Source organism: Neopsephotus bourkii, unplaced genomic scaffold (genome assembly GCF_033783945.1).
Source record: "Neopsephotus bourkii isolate Nb327-2 ecotype Australia unplaced genomic scaffold, CSIRO-AGI_Nbou_v1 NB_234, whole genome shotgun sequence".
NCBI classification, from domain to species: Eukaryota; Metazoa; Chordata; class Aves; order Psittaciformes; family Psittacidae; genus Neopsephotus; species Neopsephotus bourkii.
Window position 1 is genome coordinate 18,097,342 of NW_026900744.1, and position 24,309 is coordinate 18,121,650.

General features: G+C 40.7%; 1 protein-coding gene across 9 annotated transcripts in view; it reads right to left on the reverse strand.

Moving 5' to 3' along the window:
• RABGAP1L (RAB GTPase activating protein 1 like) overlaps positions 1-24,309 on the reverse strand; it is a 245,276-nt gene that overhangs the window by 30,534 nt on the left and 190,433 nt on the right. Inside the window, exons 1-2 of one of the 9 annotated variants that reach the window (XM_061345657.1) lie at positions 3,166-3,323; positions 1,219-2,552 (exon numbers count right to left, since the gene is read on the reverse strand). The exons of 6 other annotated variants lie outside the window; for them this stretch is intronic. In XM_061345657.1, coding sequence (XP_061201641.1) covers positions 1,219-1,329 — 111 coding nt within the window. In that variant the 5' untranslated portion in view covers positions 1,330-2,552; positions 3,166-3,323. Of the gene's footprint in view, positions 1-1,218; positions 2,553-3,165; positions 3,358-4,277; positions 4,489-24,309 lie in introns of those variants that run through there. 2 more of the 9 variants (XM_061345659.1, XM_061345658.1) reach the window with 2 other exon arrangements.

Sequence of the window (24,309 nt, forward strand, 5' to 3'; positions counted from 1 at the left end):
AGTCTATTTGGAGTTCAGTCTCCAACCAGGCCATATTAAAGTACACAGTTTTATGCATACTCGATTTCCATGTTTATTTTCTCACTATTCTAATGGGCCTTGTAAATTCTAGCCTAGAGGAGGTCAGAGACAGAAAAAGACATCATGATAAAAGGAACTGACAGAACTCTAGATCCAGAGATCTCTGGGAGATGCAGGAGATGAGTCCCTGCACCGGGGACTTCCGAAGCATGGACACCCAGAAAAACCCAAGTAGCAAATATGCAGAGAGGTTTTACACAAGACAGCAATAAAGCATTTTTCTCCTCTTCTGAGCACACCTTCGTTTGTCACAGTTTAGTGAATTACCTGGATACAAACTCATACACAGACCAAAACCTGCAAACACAAATGCTTAACTGGGTTGCTAAATGATTAGCCTGATTCATATTCAGACTTAAATTTTAACTGTATCTACTTTCAAGCTGAGCTCAGCATCAACACATGTATTTTATTTTCAAAGACTTCTTTTGACCACTTCTAGGCAGACTGGCTCGCACATGGGCTCATCTGCAGAATTTGAGACCATGGATGAACTTTGCCACCAAACTTGAGTCTAAGACACTGACTTGAATGCAGCTCCCTACAAGTGCTGGGATCTCCATGAATGAGGAAGATGACCACTCTGTACCTGTCGTATACATAAAGATATATGCTACGTATGAAAAATGGTCATTTAACTAAAATGTTTTTACAGATATTCATGCTGATTTCAGAACAACATATAAAAGTGTAACATTGCCATTCCCACAGTGGGGAGAGATTCTCTTAGCTCGAGCGATGACGGTGACCTACACCCCAGGCATCTGGCCTGAACTTGTAACTGACCTGCTAAGACACAGAAACTGCTTACATAATTTAGTGCTGATTCCATCGTTAGATAAGTTCAGTCATTTGCCAGTTTAATTATTATTTCAATTATTTCAATATTATTTTGAAAGTACCATTTTAACTATTATCCTACTGAACCTCCTTCTGAATTTAGCAGCCCAGAAAGGTATTATTTTAATCTCTTCTCTTCCAAGATTATTTTAATTTTGTTAATGCATGACAGCAAACTTCTGAGAAAGTAATAAAGAGAGAAACTAAATAATGAGTAGCTTTCAGCAGAAGGACTTAACTACTGGACAGAGTATAGCTTTTAAGCATTATTGTCAAATGAGCAAGAGCAACACCTACCACACATTTGGGTTTGCTGCCCGCCACCAGATTGGCCAGAAAGTCTTCATCGTAGAGCTGGCTAAAAACATGGGCATCGTAGGCCACCATTATGGAGATTTCTTCCATCATTTTGCCGGCAAGCTGCCGTTAGCGGCCAGAGCAGGTTGGCAATCCAAGGCTGCACCTTGGCTCAGTTCCGTGTCAGTTGTTCACACCCACCCGAAGAAGCTAATGAGGAAGGAGTGTCACGAGAGAAAATATGACCCAGCAGATCAGCTCCCGTGTGGGTTTTCCTCTCACAGGTCCCTTTTAGTATCATGGGAAGCATATAAGAAACACCTGCTCACAATCCCAACACCCAGCTTGCAAAAGGCATTTGCTGAAGTTTGTTGAAAGCCAGGGAACTTGTTTTAATTCCAGTATCTGAAGATGAAAAAGCAGTAGCCAAATCAGGTTAGTATTAAGCAAGAAAAGATCCGTCAGTGCTTGACAAGAGGACTCGAATCACTTCTGTTCTTCTCAAACTTTGTAGCAACTGTTTATTCTTTATATCCAGTTTTCTCCTACAAAAGCTGATATTCTTGTTAGCAGTTTCACTTCCCAATGAACTGCATTTTCCTGCTTATTTGTAAATTCACTGATTGGTGTAATGACAATTTCTTTCAGATGCTCTTTGTGATTTTCCCCAAGTTTCTGAATCTCTCCTTTAAAATCTTTAATAACACTCACTGCCACTTCTACACAGACCTGAACTGTATTTTGCACCATGCAGATACTTTTGATTTTAGCAGGAAGTTGATGGCATCAAGTCACAACCCTCCACAAAGAGTCCTTCAGTTTCCACTTGTAACACAGAGGAAAACAACCATGCAAAATGCAGTGAAGGCTCTAAACACTTTCTTGAATAAACTCACACCTCCACAAGTGAAATAAAACCAATTTATGCAATTGGAACTTTCCACAGTAGGTTTTCAACCTGAATCTGGGATGGGTTTGCTTTTAGTCAAGAAATGATATGGTATCTCTTGCCTATGAGTCCTAAACAGTGAAGCTGACTTCCAAATTGCTCCTTACTTTCTAATTCATTTTCATAACATCTGACACATAGAAAAAAAAGCACAAGGAAAAAAATTGGGAAAATCATTAAAAATACACAGTATTCTCAAAACTACAAATGTAAATCTAGAAAATAATAACTGATTTGAAGAAACAAAGTATCCCCAAAAGAAATTCCTTTCAAGACACTTGGGCAAGGTAAAACTCTGAATCAAATCAGCACTTCTGCTTGGACTCATCCACTACATCTTTATCTCCTCTGGAAGCCTTTTGTTCTTCCTAGTGAAAAATCATACCTGCTCAAGAAAAAGAAATCGTTTCAGCTGTGCATTTGTCTCCAAAAAGAGTATGTGCTGGATGCAGTTGGCAGAAACTTTCCAGTTCAGGTTGACGGTAGCATATGGTTACGCTCTCACTTTCCCGAATAAACAGGGTCAGACCCACCTTGCTTTTCTCTTTCTCCTGTGCTCCTGGCATATCTTTATCAAAGATTACACAGGTATCTAAATAGCACCAGGTGCTATTTGCATTTGAATAGGAAACTTGAGCAACAGCCGTAGTGTACAGGATTAAAAACTCAACATCTCTTTCACTTACATAGAGTGAGAAATTACGTGTTATTGCTAGGAAACAGAGAGAGTTCTAATAGGCTTATGGCAAACAAAAAATGCAGCACTTGAAGTTAAATCCTCAAGACTAAAGCAGATTCTGATCATGCTTAACCCTTGCAGGAGGAAGAAAGGTATTTTTCCTTTGAAATGCACCTACAGTGCATTATTTTTAATTTCTTCTTCAGAGGCTTGAAATTTTTCCATTTAATTCCCACAGCAGAAATATTTTGGATTCCAATCCTGAAGCAATATCCAGCTCACGAGATCGCTCTCCTTGCCACCTATACAAAAATCATACCTGCTCTGCTAAATCCTGCTTAGGTTTTCCGAGGTGCTTTAAATGACCGCTTCCTCTTCGCTTTCATTGCCTTGTGGGGTGGCTTTATTTTTTCTTGTAGCAAAAGTTCAAAGCGTAAGACTAACAGTGGCTCCTCCTCGGCTGCCTCTGAGGTGTGCTGACAAAGGCACCTGTTGTAATAGGTAAAGAAATCCCTTCCCACAACTCCTCCCATCCTGCTGGCACCCACTCCCGAGGCTCCCAACAGGGGCTGACATTACATTGGAACAGTCATGTAGGCGCAGGGGAGGGAGCAGGCGGTGTAACAAACAACATTCCCATGTTAATAAGAGACCAATTTAATTCTGCAGCAAGGGCAGGAGGTGGAGAATGCAAATTATCAGACGCACTCTGCAGCTGCAGCCACCTGAACCCCTTCTCCGATTTAGCCAACAGGCATTTCTATTTATAAGGAATTATGCACCAGAACCTATACTCCCTCGTAGTTTTTCATCTTAAACAGAAAGGTTAGGAAGATGTAACAGCACTAAATCTACAGGTTACTAATAATTCTTATATCTATTCTTAACAAAGGGCTTGGAATTCTGTCATATTCTAACTAGCTATTTCAAGAAGTAACAACTGATTTTGATGTTGACTAATGCATATCTTTGAAAATGATGTTTTTCAGCTGTTGTTTCAAGCTAATGGAGCTGAGCTGCCCACAGATCCCTAAGAACCTTCATTTTCCATCAGTACAGTCTGTACTATACTCTGAATCAGTGCATGAAATTGTAAGTATCGAGCCAGCTAAACTAAACCTTTTGAATTAAACTACACTGAAGCAAACACGTCTACCCAGACACACCAAAGGAACTGAAAAGGAAAAAGCAAGCAGATGTAACCCTTCTTCACCTTCAGGCTGCACTACACAGTCCTCCCAGTGTCTCAGTACAGAGCCTTCCCCTCAGCCAGGGTTTCTGAATGCTGAAGTGACGAATAATCTATCAAAGACAACGCAAACCAAGTAGGGCGGCTTCATATTCTTTAAAGCAAATAGCACTTCTCTGTATAACAGCACGTCCACCTTGCAGGAACACAGTCCCCTCCACAACATAGTTTTGAAAGCATACCTCCAAAGCAGGAATTTTTGGAGAAGCAGTTCAATCAAGCAGTCAGGATGAGAGAGGAGAGCCAGCAGAAGGACAGGTAAGCTGCAGGAAACTGTTAACAAATTAAGGTAAGCAGCCCTAATTACAGTTGTTGGGATTTATATCCTGGTGGATAATAGAGGTGAATGGAAAATTCCTGAACTGAGCAAACCAGCTAGCTTAGCAAAGCAAAATGCTGCTCACTCCCAAGATAAATTCACTCTCACTCCACCCCCAGGAATGTCTTGCTGCTATCTGATGGGGATAGGATCTTCTGATAGACTGGAAAGCGTTACGTATGTGAGGTATGTGCAGCTTCTCTCTAAGCACTCCCCTCCTGCCACCACATTTCTGAAACACAAAGGCATTTTCTGCAATCTGCTTTTCACGTATTAATGAAAGATCTGGAAAGATCACAGCAGTCTTCAGATAAGGAAGCATAAAACTCCTTTCAGAGCACTTGGAATGGCATTTGGCAGCCTTCAAGGGAAGTATACAGGGTTTTACCCCAATGGGAATGAATAACAGTAGTATCACACTTCATAATTCCCTTACCCAGTAATGACCTGTAAGAACTGCTTCAAACACAACCAGCAAGTGCAAAACACGTGTAACAAGTCAAATGCTGAGAATCCCAAAGCACAATTACATTCTCTCCTCAGCCACAGAGGGCTTGCTGACCATCACAGAACAGCAGATAGCCACACCTTCCGTCCACATATTAGGTCACCTGCAGTGCCACCTAAAGCCCTGGTAGACATTGTGGCTGCCCTTAGGTCACCCTGCTGTGCCAAACCCTCCGCCATGCCAAATGCCTGTGGTAGAGCGAAAGGCCGGGGAGCAGCTGCCGGTCCCTTGCACGTGTGGTTATTCCAGCAGAATAAGGAGCAAAGCATTTAGTGCTGTGCTGGTGCAGCCTTTGAGAAGGCTGTGATTTTGTTCCAGTTTTAGACATCAGAAGGTAAATACCTTTAGACATATTTTTGGATTCAAAGTGAGAACTGAACACTAAGCCATTGCTCGCAGGAATGCCCATTCAAGAAAAGCAGTTACCAGGCTCAGGCTGATCTACAGTGCAGCAATTGCCTCTCCAAGTTTTATTTTTATTATTTAAAATGTCAAATAACATGGCCTTTTTTTTTTTTCTTTCCCAAAGAAGTGGGTGTGTGCACCTGTGCTTCTCCTAAAATTATCCACCAAATGTGTGGAAAAATCTGGGCTTGACGTGCTCTAGCATATGTACTTACATGGGTAAATCCTCCCAACTTGCAGCTACGCCGCATTCTCCTGATATGAAAGCAGGCAAGATTGTAAACTCATTTTCGCAGATTAAAGCCAGCAAAGCAATCCTGCTGGAGAGAGTGAATGTTTCCCTCCCAGCTGTGGCAGAGGTCAGCGTGGCTTGAATTGCTGAGGCAGAGGCGCTCCTGACAAACCAGTGATGCTGGCATGCATCCCCCCCCCCCCCCGCAATGTAAATGTGTAGCCCATTGTAGGGAAAAGCTGAGGATTTCTGTCTTCATTTTAGGTTGCCTGCCTCTTGAATTATTTACTGTAAGCACACATAATAAAGGAGGGCAGTGCTATCATCCTGGTCTCCTTCCGTCTCAAGGAAAGCACTAACAGCAAAGTGAGTGCAAAGGCAGAGGAACCCTTAAAAATGTATTCAGTGCTTCATTATGGATTAAAACGAATGTAGCAGAAAATACCCAAATCCCTTCCTCCCAGCCTACCCAAATCAGCTGCATGCCACACAAAAACCTAGTCCCATGCAAAACTGTTAATTAGTGTCACTCCTAAACTGTGAAGGGTGGGAGAGCAGGCCAACCAACAGCTCCCCAACCTGTTGAAGATCACTCCCCGTATTTTTAAAAGCATATTCTCGATTAATCCTGTTCTGCGTATTTGTTCTGCTTCTCAAAGAGATGGCTATTAATGCTCGCACTTCATTTCAGGTTTTACATTAACTTGAAACCGCAGCTAAACAAGGGCATGAAGCTGCCTAAAACAAATCCGCCCATTTTGATTTCTTAAAACAGTATGAACTTGAAAAAGATTAAACAGTAGTGCAGCTGGGACGCCAGCCTACAGGTACATACTTATTATTATTCAGCTCTATCTAATTCCAGAGTATTTTGCAGCCTTTTAAATTAACTCATGACTCTTTTTTTTTTTATTTTTAATTCATTAAATACACATTTTTACTTTATGTTTTCATATTTCTTTTCCACACTGCCATTATCATTTTCTAAAGGCACTAGAAATTATTTCCTTTCTGCAGCTGAGTTTCCTTCAGATGTCAACTATACGGCAGAAGTATCCTGCTTCATGCAATTCCTTCTTGTCTGTCAAGAGTCTGCATTACTGTTGGGATGACTTTTTTGCTTGCCTATGTTTTTCCAGTGCCAAAGGCAGCACAGGGCTCAGAGCAGTCCGAACTACTGGTGCAGGTTACTGCACGGCTCTGCAAAGAGCTGCAGTCTGACAGGTGATGGAGGCAGTGAGGCAGAGGAACAAGGAAAGAGACAGACATCCCTGAGCCAGTATTGCTGCTAAGTAAAAGGAGTACTGGATCTTACTGTGAGATTTTGGACATTCTTGCCTTTGGCTGTATACCGTAAAACAGGTTTTACAGTATATTGGGGGCATACATTGTATGCAAATCCCGATATAACTGACTGAGGTTTAGAACAAAGCTGCACATATTTCCTACTTCCCCATCCCTTTATTTTAGCAAAATAGGGCACTTTTTTACCCCTGTTTGCAAGGGGTGGTACTGGTGAGCTCCACAACACGCCAACAGCTGCTTCAGCCTAATGCACTGTGAGTGGGGCCACGCTAGTTTGCACTGCAGACAGCCCTACAGAAACCATTCAGAGGGAAAAGGCAAACATTCCTAAGCAGACTTTGTGTATAATTTCCTGGAAAGCAACAGGCTTCTGCCACCCATTTCGTATTTCACCTCTTCTCTTTGGGGACCCATTTCTTATCTCCTCCCAGTTCAGTAATGGCAGACGTCCATAAACAGCACCACAACTGAGGGAGGTGACAGCAGTTCAAGAGCAGGCTATATCCCCTGGACCTTCCTACACCTCTCCAAGGCCATGGCCAGTGTTTTCTGTGTCTATGCCCTCAGAGCCAAATGAACACAAACAGGACCCTCCACCTCCCAAAGGCACAAACATTAACAATGTTTGCCATTGTAAATGTCTTTGATATATATTCCCTGGGGCTATTAATCTAACAACTGAAAAAATGTCTGTGTGGCATTTAGACCATGCAAATGCCACTGAGAGCTAAGTTCTACAATAAACTGGTCCTAACCCAACACTACCTGTGAAATGTATTTTAAACTTGTTGCATTTATCACTTCAACTAGTACTGAAAACAAAAAAATGGGCTCAAGCATAGTCTTCAAGGAAACTAGCACAGCAGCTGCATAGAAATGCTTAACACATACAATTATTTATATGGATTTCTGGCCTGGTTTCAGTATAGCTTGATTCAGGGATTTCACCCAAATTGCCCACAAGCTAATGCAAGCAGAGCCAGATTTTATCAAGCAAAAGCTTCATCAGAGTAACAGACTTAGTCCAGGCTTCATACAAATGATAATCATACAGCAAGTATATATCTGTATCACTACCTTCACCCATGGTCTACTGTCTTCTCATTTACAGCATATGATCAGCAAACAAAAGATATTACTTAACATCAAGTAGAACATTAAATAGTATCTGTCACATGAAGAGAATCTCACTGGGGCCCAGGACCCAGTGCTTTTCATTCCAAGCCCACACGTGACTTCCTTTCTGAAGGAAGATATATATCCCCATATCTTTCTTCCCCACCCCAAAGAGGAGTTAACAGTTCTTATCTACCTTCCAGGGGAAGATTAATAAAGGTGTAATTAATGAAAAATGCAAAACTGTAAGTGGTATTGCTATTGCTGTGATTGTTATAATGTTGTTTGGCAAGTCTTCTCCAGAGTGAGAGAAGTGTTAAGTGGCTTGTGAACTAGCCATACTGCACATTGAGAGCACAGTGATGTGTACCTGGATGACCACTCTGAAGCACCCTGTATTACATCAGATTTTAGTATCTTTACTGATGATTACTTTGTACTTGACTTTTAGCCTGAGATGAGGAAAAAAAGGAGAACGAACGAAAGGCTGGAGAGTTACTATGAGAAATTCTTGTAATTAAGTAAAAGGACTGCAGCACATCCGCTGTCCCTCAAAACCACTGGAGCTGGCTAGGCACAAACCCTACTGTTCAATGATGAGGCAGGGGCTGCTGTGCTGGTACCCCAGGAGCACCACAGCAAAGCCCCACGAAGGTCTGTGGCCATGTGCTGCACGTGGAACCCCTGACAGAAGCCTCATGGAAAAGGTGAGGCATTTCTGTGTGTAAATAGCACAACAGTAATGGCATATTCCCAAAGCAAAAATAAATTCACAGTATGATTGCTTGGAAGATGAGATAAAGAGTAATTAAGACTCAAATGATGCAGGTGAGCAGGAAATGGCACACGGTGTTAGATAAACTGGGCTAAACCAGACAGACTAGTCCAAGCTATATCAGCAGCTGAGGTATAGAAGTCAGACTGATTGTGAGACTTGGTCTAGACTGAGGCATGCTTGAAGACTCTGAAATGAGATTGTTTCGTGTATTATACACTAAAAGTACAAACTACTGACACTTTCCAGGAGAACAATGTGTCCCACAATGCTGGAGTGAATAAAGAAAGCAGGTCAAAGGATCAAACGCAGCCAAGAGAGTCCAGAAAACAGCTCTTGCTCATATATATTTATACCAAAGATGATTAACAGCAACGTGATACAGAAAGCATCTGACACAAAATCCATTGTCTGGCAAAGACAGAAGGCAGCTAAGTCTCTGTACTCCCCTGGACAAATTCCTCTGGAATTTGTACAGGTCAACTCCAGAGCAGGGAAGAAGCTCAGGGCTGTACAAGCCGATCAGCTGTGTAAGACTACCAGTGGCACCCACTAATCTAAGCTTCACATAATCCTTTGCCGCTAAATCCCTATTCATCACCACACAGTACAGTGAAAGGGAAATTCTGTTCTCAGAAGATGATTTGGGAGACAAACTATTTCAGTGCTTAACTGGGCTGATCTAGGCTCCTACTGTGAAAATCTGCATCTATGTTTAATACTTCAATATACCACAGTGAGAAAAGCTTCTGTATTTACATACGATTTAAAGATTAACCCGTCTTGATTTGCCTGTTAATAAGCTTATTTTAGAAGCTCAAATGTATGGAGGGGGAGAGAAGGCAGGTTATTCCAGAAGTTGTCAAAGAACTCTCTACATGATAATGAGGTTTTTTCTTCAGAAACCAGAGACCAAAGGTATTTCCATATACTCTTCTACTCTCCCCATTTGTCTTATTCCAAGTTTGTCTTGTATTTGAAATCTGGACTATAGGTCTTTATTACTACTATTACTGTATCTATGCATCTAAGAGATAAAAATAATACCGTCACCCCCTCCCCATTCCCCCTGCCCCGGAACTGGTCCAGCTTCACACAGATGCCCACAGGGTAAGAGAACATTTTTATCTTGTATCCACGTGCTCAAGCTGGGCACAATCTAGTACTCAAGCTGAGGTCAGTATTTCTGCCACGTGTGCCAGGGCTGTGCTCCTGGGAAGCTCATTCATTCCCAGTGTGCTGGAATGAAAGACAGCTAATTTCTGCTTGATTTGAAGAAAACCCCACAAACAAATAAAAACCACAAGAGCAAGCAAATTAAAACAGAGGATGCAATAAAATTAAGGATGATTCACAAAAAAACTTTTTAAAAAGAGGCTTCTACCACCATAAAACTCCTCAATGTATTTCCAAAGCACACTTTTTAGATCATCAACATCATTATTTCCACTGTTTGGAAAAGTCAACACCCTAAGCAGAACAGGAGAAAAAAACCAAAAAACTAAAAAATGGGAAAATTTGGTTTATAACCATGGAAAAGAGATACCATGCTTTTGCTTCTCCCAGTTTTAATGTTGGCTGTGAATAAAGCAGCAGCTTCAGCCCACCATCCACTGGTATTCAGAAAGGATACCATCTATCAAATTTCAACCACGTGTTTACAGTTCAAATTAACAGGGGGCAAATCAGTGACAGCATTTGTTCACTCATTTGGAGACTGCAAAAATAAGCCCTATAATTTCATTCTTCTGCTTACAACAATAGTGAACTGAACCATTTAATTTAATGGGGTAAATAAGAAGCTGATCTGAAAATGAAGAAAAATAAACCAAATCATAAAGTATTAACTAATGTGAAAAACAAAAACTATGTTGCTGTCTATATGTGACCTATGTAATGGTTTGAAAGGCTACAGATGTCCTTCTCTGCTGCATCTGTAGGAGACTAACTCAGTTTCTTATTACTCTTTAAAACTAATTACTCTTTAAGAGTGGTGAAGTGATGAGCTTTCTCAGCCGTATGATGGTTGTTTGTTGGAAAGCCACACAATATTTTTCTTCGATAGGTATGTCTCACTGCAGAACATCTTTACAGTTCTGCAAAAAAACCTGAAAATTCCTGGAAAATTAAACATGGACTTAGAAACACTTCTGAGACTGGCAACTGATTTAGCAGTACATTGATTGGGCTCCCCCAGTTTTAAGGAGAGTGAAATGAATGAGTCGTACTGATGATTCTTGTGACACAGCATATCCCTGATGTTGCACACTATTAACATTACTGAGACAGACAGTATCTCTACTGAACTGTCTTGGGGAAAAATAAAAACAAAAGGATAGTTTCCTTAACACTACTTAGGACTAAGAAATTGAGAAAGACCAGAAACATCTGAGTCAGACTTTTCTTATCTCTCATAATGAAGTATAACAGCAGCAAGAAAAAAAAGCTCACTGTGAGGTTAAGACCAATTGCCCTAACTTGGTGTCTCTTTTGGCAGCCTGTTATCAGTAGTACGCTGCAAAACATTCAGGTTATTTTTTGGGCAATATTACATTTTTATTCTTTTTTCTTTTTTCCTTTTCTATTAGGAACATACAACGTGCTTACTTTATCAGTACTGCTTGCATTCTTGTGCTCTTCTTGGATCTTTCACAGTTACAGAATTTCAGGGTATATACAGCTGGCTAGGCCCAGCACCACTGAAGACAGTACACCAGGCAGCAGCACAAACCAGTCATCAGACATAGCCATAGGCAGGTCTGTCTCCTGTAATGCCTTTATCAGCTTAAGTATCCTTTATCCTTTCTCAGCACTGCAGACCACCCTACATTTTGCCAGAGCTCTGAAAGTTCTGAAGTACATCAGGTGGGAAGAGCTACAACAAGAAACAGAGATACCCACCCATACTATCCACTTGCCTGCCTCTGGGTGTAATTCAGGGTGTTAATTATCATCTGTTACTCCCTAAACACCTGACATCTTCCTATATGAAAGATCCTTTTCTTCCTGTCTTCAGTTAATGAAATCAACATCTGCTGATTCAGTCCTTTTAAATGTACCTGAAACAACTTCTCAGGGCAGTAAAAGTTAGAACCAGCTCAAATGCCCTGGAATAAGTCTCCTGTTTTTTTTTTTTTCACAACTTAGTTGAAAGAATACCTGAGATAGCTTCAATACTTGCCCAAACACCTAGCACATTTCTGAGTTCTATGTGAAGAACGGCACCAAAACATACACACTATCACAAACAGCACAGCTTGGCTTGTGAAATCTCAACCATATTAAAAAAATACATGGAGCTGCAGGTCAGCAAAGGTTTTACAATCAGCACTCCTCTGAATGTAAACAGAAAGTGGACATCCCAGTGACAGACACATGTCATAAATGACAAAAAGACCAAGAGTTCACTTTGAAAAAAACCATAATCCAGACTGAGCATGCCAAACCACACTCAGAAATACTTCTGTTTTTCCCAAATAGATACTCAAATGCTTAAAGCAAGTAAGGGGAAAATTAAATTTGGACTTAAACCATCACCTTTCTCATCTCACTTTGATGTAAAAAAAATACATTTGACCTTGTGCATAACCCCTGTTCCTCATGACTGCATGTCCAAAACTAAGCGTTCAGGTGCTTCTCTCTGTTCTTCTCCAGAGGGGGTCAGGTAGTGATTGGATCATCAAAGCAGAAAAATTATTTTCCTATCAAAAAGAAGTCTTCAACAAAAACTGCTGCAGATAGACAGAGAAGCTACCACTCAGCAGCAGCCAAACACAGTAAGGAGAAGCCCAAAGGGCAACAGCTGTGGAAAAAGTGTACTCCAAAGACACAGCTCATGGATATTGTCTCTGCTTGCTGAAACTAAAAGGAAAAAGGGGGGAGTGGGGGGAACAGTCTGGTATCTGTTCATTCCAAATACAGGATTTATTCCCCTCTTCTCAAACTACAGTATTGTGCTGGAGTAAAGATGTAAAAAACGAGCTTGTGAAAGCATCGGAATTGTTTCTGAAGCCTTTACTGAAGAAGTGTGGCAGTTCTTTCACTGATGTTATCATCACAGTCTAACACCAATGCTGACGTGACCAATGCTATCACAACAAACACAGCCAGTCTCTGTACATCGTAGTACCTCCACTTAATGCTTTCCTGGTTGTGAAAAGTGATTCAAAACAGTGGTCCTTATTTTTTGCTTGGCAGCACAGGATGTAATAGTACCCACAAACCACTTTGATCTTCCCCCATTTTGGAAGCACACCTAGAACAAGTGGCACCGTTGCAGCTTCATTACACTTTTGCTATCCTCCTCTATCCACCTGCAGCCATTACAAACACCCTGCCAGTTTATCTATACACCAAATACTCCATCAGCAACCTGCTCCTCTCTTGATACAATTTAGGCCAAATCTGTGCCTTGGCTCTGATCCAAACCCCACCCTTCAAAAATGCAGTCGTTCCTGTAGAACTGCCTCTACAGCAAGGTTTTTCCCAGCATTGCTGGGCAGGTGAAGGATAACATTTGTGGATCTAGCTTGGCAACAAAAAGCCTGAAACAGGGACACAGCTGAAGTTAAAGCAGCCAGAAATAAAGTAAGCACAAAAATGGCTTAAAGCCATCTTTGTTCTGACCCTTTCTTTCTTCCATCAGAGACTGTTGGGACCAAACAGACTCCACAGCAGTCCATGGCCAGTTATGCCTTTGAAATATATTTCCTGCACACTCCCAGATGTCACTCCAGCTCGGCAAATATCATGAGGAGTTTGTTCAGCTGATGACCAGAAACACCAGTAAAGAGAGTACTGGATGATGCTGGAGAGAGGCCAAACAGCTATGCAAGTAAAGGCACCCTGCTGCAACATGGAGGTTTACGGCTCTGCGTCCATGTTACGAAAAAATCTGTTTTGCTATATAAATAAGTAACTTGTAAAAGCAAATAGATAAGAATGAGGGTGGGCTGCAGAAAAGCAGCTAAACCGTGGCCCCTTCAGCATTTTGGAGGTTGCTTAGCAACAGACTGGCTGCTGCAGGGCTAAAGTAGCATGAAATTAGCAGCTTCTCAGCAAAAGACAAACTGAATGTAAAACTGGGGAGGTGGCCTCTGAGTGGCAGCAAGCAGAAAAGCATTAACTGGTGAATCTGATACAGCGGGCATCTTTTAGGAGTGCTTCCTGAGTGCTACGGATCTTTAATTAACACAGCCAAGGGGCTTTGCCCTGCCTGGGTACTGATAAATTCCAAAGCATGCCTGGCAAGTGAATAATTCAGTCTTGAAAAAATGATGTCCATTACAGTCACCTCATGGGTTAATTACTTACTAACGATTTTAAATAGCTCAAACCCAATCATATCAGACTACCCTTGCTGTATTAGTGCCCCCTGACTACATACGATGTTTTCAGTTGCAGAGTTATCTATTTCCTCATCAATTTCAGGTCTAGGTTATCTCGACACCACCTCTGCATTCACTTAAGGAATTTGGTCCCTGTGACTCTTTCGAGTAACTCAATCTCAACAGCACAGATCCACTTGCTCTAGCCAAATAATTCCTCTAAACTATGTTGCTTCTCTAGCCTTCTGGAACAACCTCATGTGGACATAGAGAATCATTATATAGACAGCAGCTATTAAAGAGAACTGAGTAATGAGAACAGCAAGAACAACACGTACACATTTGATGGAAGACTTAAATGGGAGTTTTGAATGAAGGATTTTTCTGGGTCACTTAATCTGGGGCCAGACTGTACCAGTTATTTGTTTTTCACTGCTAAGTGTGTGTGAAGCTGGTCTCTGGCAGCAAGACACAACCAGGGACCTGTATGGCACATGATCCATTGAAAGGTGGTATGGGATTGTGGTTGGGTCAGGAACGATGCTAAGTGGCTTGTTCAGGCATTAAACTGGAGTAGGAAAGGGAAAACATAGCATCCCTTTCCGTAGCTTTTACACACACACAGAGCACCGATAGCTTATTTCACTTCTTATTTACAGAACAGCTTATATTTGTGTGGCACTTCAGAAACTGAGTAAGACCCGTCTGGGGGCCTATGTGTGAACCAAAGTTGCTTTGAGCATGGAAACTGCGTTTCATCCTCCTTAGTGCTCCAACACAGCCCTTAATTGTTTCGGTGACTGGGGTGGAGCGTATACAACCCATCCCCAGTTCTGTAGGCAGTAAACTGCATATTGTAAAGCAGATTGGCTGTTTTCGGTCTTCATAATTTTCAGAATGATTTCTGGGTCCTTGGGGGCTGCACACAGCGACACCTTTGGCAATATTTTGTTTTCCTATTTGTCTGGGGTTGAAAAGAAGGCAACTGAAGCTCACTGATGTAGCAAACACTTAGATGCCCTCCATTTCCTTAATGAGCCTATTAAGTGAATCTATCAATGGTGTAACCACATCTCAGAGGAAAGAAACACAGAGATAACTGACTGTCCTGAGATATTCCTATTACATGTACACAAGAAGACAACCTATAGGCAACATAGTTAAATGGGAAACAATGTGATTCCCTTGCTGGAGAAGTGCCTCAACTTAAAATAACCTGACACTTCTCCTTTTTGCATAGCCAGAATTAGCTGTGCCTGAGCATGCAGCTGCACTGTCTGCTTCAGCTTCTCTGTCTCTGAATGGGAGATGATAAAATCCTGCTTCACAGAGCTGCTGTGAAATATTCACCTCTGGGGTATTTGGAAACTCAAGCGTCTGGTGAAACTGTTAGTGCTCCCTGAACTTGAGGAAAATAAGTGATTGAAGGGAGATAGTCATGGTTTAGGTCACAAGAACCAAAGACTATCAAAACTCAAAAGGAATTTCATTCTTCATTTTCCTAAAGGAGTCCTTGAAGGTGTAAATCCTAGGATTTAATCTCCCCAGGGAGATTAAAAAATACTGCTTTATTAATACAAATATACTGACTACCAGGAATACAACACTCTCCACCACGTAGGATTTTATTTAAAAGGTTAACTATGACCCAATATTTCATATTTTCCAGTGCTTAGCCCCATTTTACAGGGACGTGCTACTGCTTACATGGCTGGTGTCTATGTGCATCACCTATTGAAGCTGGCTCACTAGTACATGCCAGGCTAAAGGCTCAGTGTAGCATAGACAGACTGCAGGCTCCCCCACTCTGGTACTGTCAGTACTAGCAGCTCAGGTTAGAAAGGGAAGTTACAGATGGACGAATGCAGAAGTGCCTCCTTCCCTTCACAGGACAGACAGATGGAGCAGTTGCCCAGCTGTGACACACACCAAGCACAAAAGTAGAGCCAGGCAAGATCATAGGTATTAGACATTATCAGATAAAAGAGATTTTAGTAAGTGATGGTGCAGATAAGCCTGAATCTTGCATTCTGTGCATGTATTAAGAGTGGAAAAAAGGAAGAGCAAATACAATCAGCAATACTTAGGAGTCTGAAAGAGAAGATGTACTAAAACATATGTTTGTTTCTCTTAAAATGTCACTCACTGTCAACTGTCATGGTTTCCAGACTTTCGGAACTGAATTATGTTGTACACGGTCACAAAAACAAAAGATCAATACTTTCCTACATTACAGTGCATTGTTTGTTCCTTTCACTCCTGTAGCAGCCAAGTCTCATTTGCTGGTGTCAACAAATTTTCCTTCAGAATAAAATGTTGTTTTCAGTCCATTAGTGTAGTGAAAGCACATTAAAAAGTTAAGAGCCATCATTACTGATCTTTCTGAGAAGCCTCCCACAGCACAGAAATCTTTATCCTCTTACTAACCCTTATAAGTCACTTTCATCATAAAAGCAACAAAAAGCAAACAAACACAAAACCCGTACTCATGTAACCTTAATGACAGTTGCTTGTTTTTCACATTCCCTCATTGTTGAATAAGGACATGTGAAATCCCTTACATCAGGGACTCAAAAACATGCCTCATTTTTTTTCCACCTCTCCTCCTGTCCCGAACTCATGTGATGGTATATAATCATAGAATCACAGAAGAGTTAGGGTTGGAAAGGACCTTAAGATCAAGTTTCAACCACCCTGCACAAGCAGGGATGCCTTACACTAGACCATGGTGGCTAAGGCTCTGTCCAGCCTGGTCTTGAACACTGCCAGGGATGGGCAGTTTCTATAAAATTCCTGTATGATGGATGAAAGGCTGAAAATCCACAAGGTATATAGGTAACTAGCTCCCTTGGTTAAACAGGAAGCCTGTAACACTGCTTGTGACAAAGTCCTTCTAAAAGACATTATTGTTACTGACATTTTGTGAATGCTATAATACAGAAAGATGGAACGAAAATAAAGAGGGACAGTCTGGTGTTCCCAGGGGAGCCAAGGTTCCCCACAAGCCCCCACGTGAGCTCTCAGCCCAGCACTGGATCTCTAAATGTGCTGCTCATTTCCTGCCATTAGGACCTCATCCGGCTTCTGGAGCAGAAGCTGTCTGATGGACAGAGATTAATGAGAGTGAGCAGAACACAAGATGGACTCTGGCACAGCCCACAACCACCCGTCCTCCTAATTCACCCAGCAATTGGTCCTGTGCCTCTGATGAACCCTTTCTGTTCAGGCTGGGATGTCCTCGGCTGCTGGAGAGCAAGAGCAGGAGGTTTTTGAGGGTTACCAAGGCTTAGGGCAGATCAAGCAAACACATTGAAAAAGCAGATTCTCTTGGCCTAGAAAGTCACTGCCTTTGCAAGAACCCACTGTCAAAATGTCCTGTTTGGAAACACAAACTGTCCCAAGTAAGATGCTGCTTTCTTACCAAACGTCCTTCCTCCTCAGAGAGGTACTCACTCTGCTTCATGTTGCGCTTGAAGGAAGTTCATTGTAACACAAACCTAAATTTTACTTTGCGCTACAAGAGAAGTGAGGGCCAAATTTGCCTCTGAGCTTCCTGCTGCTATTAAGAGCAACGGTATTTGTATCTATAAAGGCCTATGCAAGTATGATGGCCTGGGATAAGCTTTTGTAATGAAGAAGATTGTGTACTGGGATCTATATTCTGCAGACACCAAATAGTAGCACAGCAGCCTCCTTTTATTTCTTTCACTAAGAAAGAAATCAGCATTTACTGTTTTCAGGACTATCTAAAATTTGAAAATAATGCATCCATAACAAGGTGCTGAAATATTTATTCTCTCACTTCTGACAGGTCGGGTAAATTGCAGCGTCATCAAAACCAACAGCCTGATAACAAAGTTTTCACCTATCATTGATGGTGGAAAAAGAAAAGAGCCCAAAGTGGGGAATATGGTTTATCAGAAGACTAACGGATTATTGAATACATCATGTTGCAACAGGCCACCTTCGGGACAGTGTGAGTGATTCAAACAAAGCATCCTCATTAGGCAGTGAGGAATCAAAGCCCTGATCTGTTTCCAATTTCTTCCACTCCTCTTGACTAGCTGAAATATAATCAATATTCTCTACTGGGTAAAGATGGAGCATCCCAGGTGGCACAATCAGGTGGCTTACTCAGACTGCCACGAAATTGCTCCTCGTGAGGATGCAGAATAAGGTCATTGATCTTGTGCTCTAACCATGGGTTAACAAAAGGATTTATGAGATTAAAATACAGCTGTTCAGACAATCATTTGACTCTGCTAAAAACTTTAGCTACAGTTTACTTTTGGGGGTTGTGGGGTGTCAAGGCCTTAACCTCTGAACCTCCCTTACTTCTGTTAGTGGAAGTACACCTGTATTTCCTATTTGGGAAAGCAGTGATAAGGACCCCCTCCAGGTTGGTGTAATGTGCAGATGCAGCTGGGCTGGAGAACTCTTGAAGCAGAAAATTTTGCAGCTCTGTTGTCACAGTAACTGGGTGACTCAACCTGACAGGCCGTCTTTGGGCCTGAGCTGTGCATGCTGAAGTCATGCCTATACTTCCTGATTTAAAAGAGTATTTATTATGCTGATTAATTACTTCTAGATGAGATTTTCTGTTGGGTTTTTTTTCAAGGCTTTTTGACTGATTTCACTTGTGGAATCAAATTCTGTTTAAGAATTATCGTTGAGGAAATTGCATTAATTAAGCAAAGGAAGCTGAAAGAATAATAAACATACACAATAATGTAATGAGGACTTGATCTTCCTCTGCTGCTTTAACAAGTGAATAGAAAACTGAGATACATGGTCACGGCTTCCCAGCGAACAGACCCACAATAATGCTTTTTAACTTTTTCCTATCTTTTAAACTTTTGTTACAGAGATAAGGAACATGGGTAAGTAAAAGCAAAGAGAAGGAACCTGCCATCCCCGCCATGGCTTCCACAACTCATCAGGTACACCTGTAGGGCTGTGGGTATACATCTGAAAGAGTAACGATTAAAACAGCAATGAACTGCTGAGAGAGACTGCCAGATGTGGCAATCACCTCTCTGCCCAGGTTTCACAGTATTGCATGGAAAAATAGTAATTCACAGAGGAATTATTTCAGACTTAAGCAATACAAAACAGCAAATTTGCAAAAAAGAGTAAACCAGCACATTGTCATTCTTAAGTAAAATGAAACACCTCTACTTATTCTCCACAGAGAATCAAGGCTATAATATGGTAAAAGTCATTAACTGCAGGAAAACAGAATCCTGAAGCAAAGTGATAAGGAGATCCTAAAAATGTGAATACTGCTCTTATGAAGCACTCAGCTAAACTTCTACTCCAGTAGCTACATATTGCTTAGATAAGAGCCAAGTAACCACTCACTGAATTTAACTTTGAGCAGCATCAATAATGGCAAAAATAATGCCTGGGGTTTATAATGAAAAGTTATTAATAGGGACTTCAGTTCTAAAAGCTACAGTCACTGCAGAGCTCTGCATTTATAAATGCATATGGCCATCTTTCTATACTTAGTTTTGTTTGTTTGCTTATTTTCAAAGCAGAGAAATTGAACTGCAGGTGCATGAGAAATCAAACACCAGCAAAAATGCATAAAGACACTGTCCCCAGTGTCTTGCCTTTGTTTACTTGCAAAAGCTCAGGGGTGAGGTGTAAAGGGAACATTGTTAAGCTTTGCCTTTCTTTTCTCCCATTTATTATTGAAAGTTTAGGTCTCAGTATAGCACGGTGCTTCAGAATTTGTTATCTCATTAAAAGAACCAACAAATGAAATGAAACAAATGTCTGCTCCCAACTGTTCTCTGCACTACACTGAGAATGAATCACACCTGTTTGGATTTTTTTCCTCAATCCACTGCATGCAACAGACACTGGCTCTGATTACCTGAGTTTGCTGTAAATTAGTCATGACTTGTTTCCAATAACTTAAGTTTTCAATTTTGTAACATCCGCAGATACAAAATAACCACAGCACTTCCGAGAAGGCCGCATAAAAGAAAAGTTGATCAAACGTGACACAAGGCAGCTCAAGCTCTTCTGCCCAAATTCTTGTATTTATTTCTTCATGTATTCAAAGATTTCTAGGCTTAGCAATAAAAAGATGTGTGCACTGAACTCCCAATAAACAACAGAGCTTCTTCGTCCGCTTTTCAGAGAGGAGAGAATACAGAGTTTCTTTGGTCACAGGAATCAAGTTCTAAAAAATAAAGACATAGTATTCTTCAGGGTCTTTCTCCATATTCAAACTCAAGATGTCCCTCAGAAAAATCAGTTATAAGTTACTGGGTTTGTTTCCTCCAAAGGAAGAGAAAGTTTAGATTTTCTGTTCTGAAGAACAACTAAGATGACTCTAGACACTCTGCTACTGCTTGACATACGGACCACCAGAGGCAGAAAACTTTTTTGTAGGACATTTTAATGTGTCACCACAGAGGAGGTTAGTCAATCCTCCAGCCAACCTGCAGCTTCAATTCAAATGTGTCCTGCTCAGCTTGGAAAAAAAAATATCTCATTTACTTTTACTCCCAGAGCAGAGTTATTTTAGATAAAACATGGCAAAGATGGCAGAAGACAGAACTGTCAAACAATGCAACTCCCTGCTACCTTCTCATCTACTGCTCTCTGTACTATTTTCAGTACCAAGGATAGAAAGGGGGTGTTTGTTATTCAGCCAGGAGGAACAAGCCAGATTCAAGAAGCTTAAGCCAAAAGACCTTCTGAGTATGCTTTCCTCCTTCCGTTCTGAACGGGAAAACATCTGTCATCCTGGAAAGCCATGACTTCTGATGGCACAAAGGTGAACAAAACAAATGTAGGTGGCCTGCTGGACCGTGGGGCAGATTTCAGATGTCCCCTGACTTTTCTGAAATTAAACTGCTAATAATGTGACAAATCTCTTCATGAAATATGCTGTAATACAATTACCGAAGAGCAGACAATAAAGACTTCTATTCACTTTTCCACCCTCAAACATTTGTAAGTCCTTTAAAGATCCTTACCTTCAACACCATTGTCGATGCCATTACTCATGGAAGCACACGTTCATATGTCAACAAATAACTACTATGAGGACACCAGAATATTTGTATTCAGTCATGTTGCATAACCACTTTAGATGGTTAAAACGTGATTCCATTTAGCTATTATTAATAAAATCCCATTCCTTCCCTGCTGATAAAAATTCACAATATAACTGATTTAATTTACAATGCCAACTCAGCACAAATGAACAAGCAAATAAACCACAAACAAAATCGACCAAATCCAAGCAACCAACTAGTTTTACTAATGCTTAAACATCATGAAAATAAAACCTTGCTACCAGGCAATATGTCTGCTCACTGGAAAGCCAGAAATGCAGAGTTCAAATAAATATTTCGTAGCTGAAATTTTGTTTAAATGCATGACACTTTCTGTGTTGTTAACACTTATTTCCAAGAGTACAATAATATTTAAAGTCCAATTCCACTGCAGACATTTTAATTTGATTCTCAGGTGCCAGTTCATTGTGCTGCACTATATCACAAAGCCAAGCAGAAAGAAGGAAGCTGAAGCTGAAAACAAAATGGGCATTAAAACACATGACCCTCCTTACAAGCACAATTAGATCCTGCACTTCAGAGATAACGGCACAGCCATAATAAGCAGAATTGATCATTGGCTGTTAATAAGAAATCACATACAGGCATGGCAGGGTTTTCTATAGATCTAAACACAATTATTTTCAATTTGGTTTGGCCTTTTCTTGAGAAGTTGATAAATGAGCAATTTGTTTTCTGTCTTTTATATTGGAAGATTAATTAGATACATCACTGGTAGAATTGAATGAATAAAAGGCCTGTGCAGTTTCAGGGCCTTTCTGCAGTTATCTCCTTTGCTTTTCTGTTGCATTTGTGTTGTCTTACCGCCTCTCACAATAGAAAAAAACCCAAACATCTAGATAACTAAACATATATACATATAAACAGAAAGAAAGAGAATGCACTAGAGAGACCAAGTGAGCTATTTTTATTACTTTCTATTGAAACTCACATAAATCAATATATTTAACTGCCTGTTAAACCATCCCTGCAAAAAATTACTTCCAGATGAATCAGCAATAGGTGTGAATAAAGTAATTCACCCACATCAATAAAGTGTCAGCTTCAAATTTCATATTCAAAACACCTGAACACCAACATTATTAAAATAAATCTGTTTTAAAATTGTACAAAGAACAATTTTGAAATGAGAAAAGCTTAGCGCAGCCCCTTCAGAAAGAAAGGCTACGGTCTTTTCTTTCTGGCTCCACTAGTAGAGCTATTTTAATGAGCCCTACAAAGGTTCTGGTGCAAGCCACAGCTGTGGATGCACCCAGGTGAGATCAATAACCTTGTCAGTACAGTGACAGGTGACAAAATGTGTGTGTTTGCTTCGCATTGAAAAGGACATATTTTTTCTCATGGCTATTTGCTCCTCTGACCTAAGGTCCTGAGAGCAGTAACCTTGTAACGCTGCTGGATCTGCTGGAGAGAGATTTACATGGCTAGGAAGCTTTTATTAGAAGCACTTCAATATATCAGGTCTTTCCTGCCACTGATGATGACAAAAGATGAGACAAGGAGTCGCTGTAATCCCTGAGACATGTAAAAGAAGGTATTATTACAGATGCTGCCCCATCATCAGAGAAATCTCCCCTGCAGGTTCCTTTACTCAGTTCTGTCTAGTCCATCCCATGTGTTCCCTTCACCTTCACCAGGCACAAGGCGTGAAACCCCACAGTTAAGTTCCCAGGATCTCTCCACCCACTTGTCTGCTACACCCAACTTTGTGGCATTTCCGGATCTGCAGTGTAACTCATTTTGAATGTTAACTCTGTTGCATTTCCAAATATCACTGGACAGTCACAGAGAAATGGGCAGAATTTCCAGAATTCACTTGAAAACTGCCAAACCAGGAAGTTTTCATATGGAGAAAATCTCCCAATGAGACTGACTATCTCCCATTCTACTACCTGACTGAAGTCAGGTGTAAGAATAGAGATGATAGGCTTCCTATACTAAAATCAAAGGACATTACAATTTCTTTAGGTCATACACAGATCTCTACAAGATGCAAAAGGCAGTTGAGGCAGATTTAGTGAGTATGCAGAACGTGTTAGTGGTTTTAACAGGATAGCACCATTAAGCTTAACCTTCATCAATCTAGAACAAGCTCTTTCTTCATTCGTTTATCAAATTGAGCTTCCAGAGACAGAAAAAAACTCTGATATACCTTACAAAGAGAGAACCCACACAGGAAGAATATGCCAGTCCCTCTCTAAAGGCCAGTGGAAAATGAAAGGCACGGCTGCTAGAGATTAGAAAACTAACAGGAAACAAAGGAGGCCAATCCCCCATTCATTAACTCTAATTTTTCATCTTTTATTAAATTTCACTAACCCTTAAATCAGCATCTGACACCATACTTGGAGAATTTATGTCTTTTTCCTCTGACTTTCTGGAGCTGAGAAATGTGTACAATATTGGGCTCTGTCTACCTTAAGAGTCTCAGCAGATGCCTTCACACATTCGGTTTCTTCCATGTGAATGCATCTTCTATTCTGCAGCTGTTGGCTACTATGCCAAATATAGCCAGGTAATAACAGGACCCTAATTCTGCGCATATGCATATAACATGCAAAGTACAAAATCAAAGGGAAGTTTCATAGGCCATATTGTATTGTATGAATTAGTTATTAGTATGAATTAGCTCAAAACATTCCTAAAACATGGAATACTACCCAACAATCACCTGCTGGAAATCACCACTGACTTTGTTCACAGTGATTTCTTTCCTGTTAAATGAATGAAATTCAGACTATGGGTAATCACCATGGATAATCCTTAATTGAATGAGACATTCTCTACTGTAATTTATACACAATTTTCAATAGGAGCTTTTTCCTCTGTATTTGCAGAGATTTCTTGAGGGAGAGATAGATGCTAATTCTTTTTGTTTTAAAAATGGGATAAAACTATTTCCAACGCATCACCTTCAAAATCCAAGGGGTAGGTCCTGAACTCATGAGTTAAACTTTAAAGTTGTGAAATTAAGGAGAAGAAACACCAAGTATTTTTTCACATGACTTCCCTGGAACAATGTTGGCTAGAGCTTAAGGGGGGGGCAAGTAGAGGTGGATTTTTATTACATGTGAAATGCCTGTTTTGTTTTGTGGCAATATGGGGAGAAATAAAAAGAAACACTGGAAAA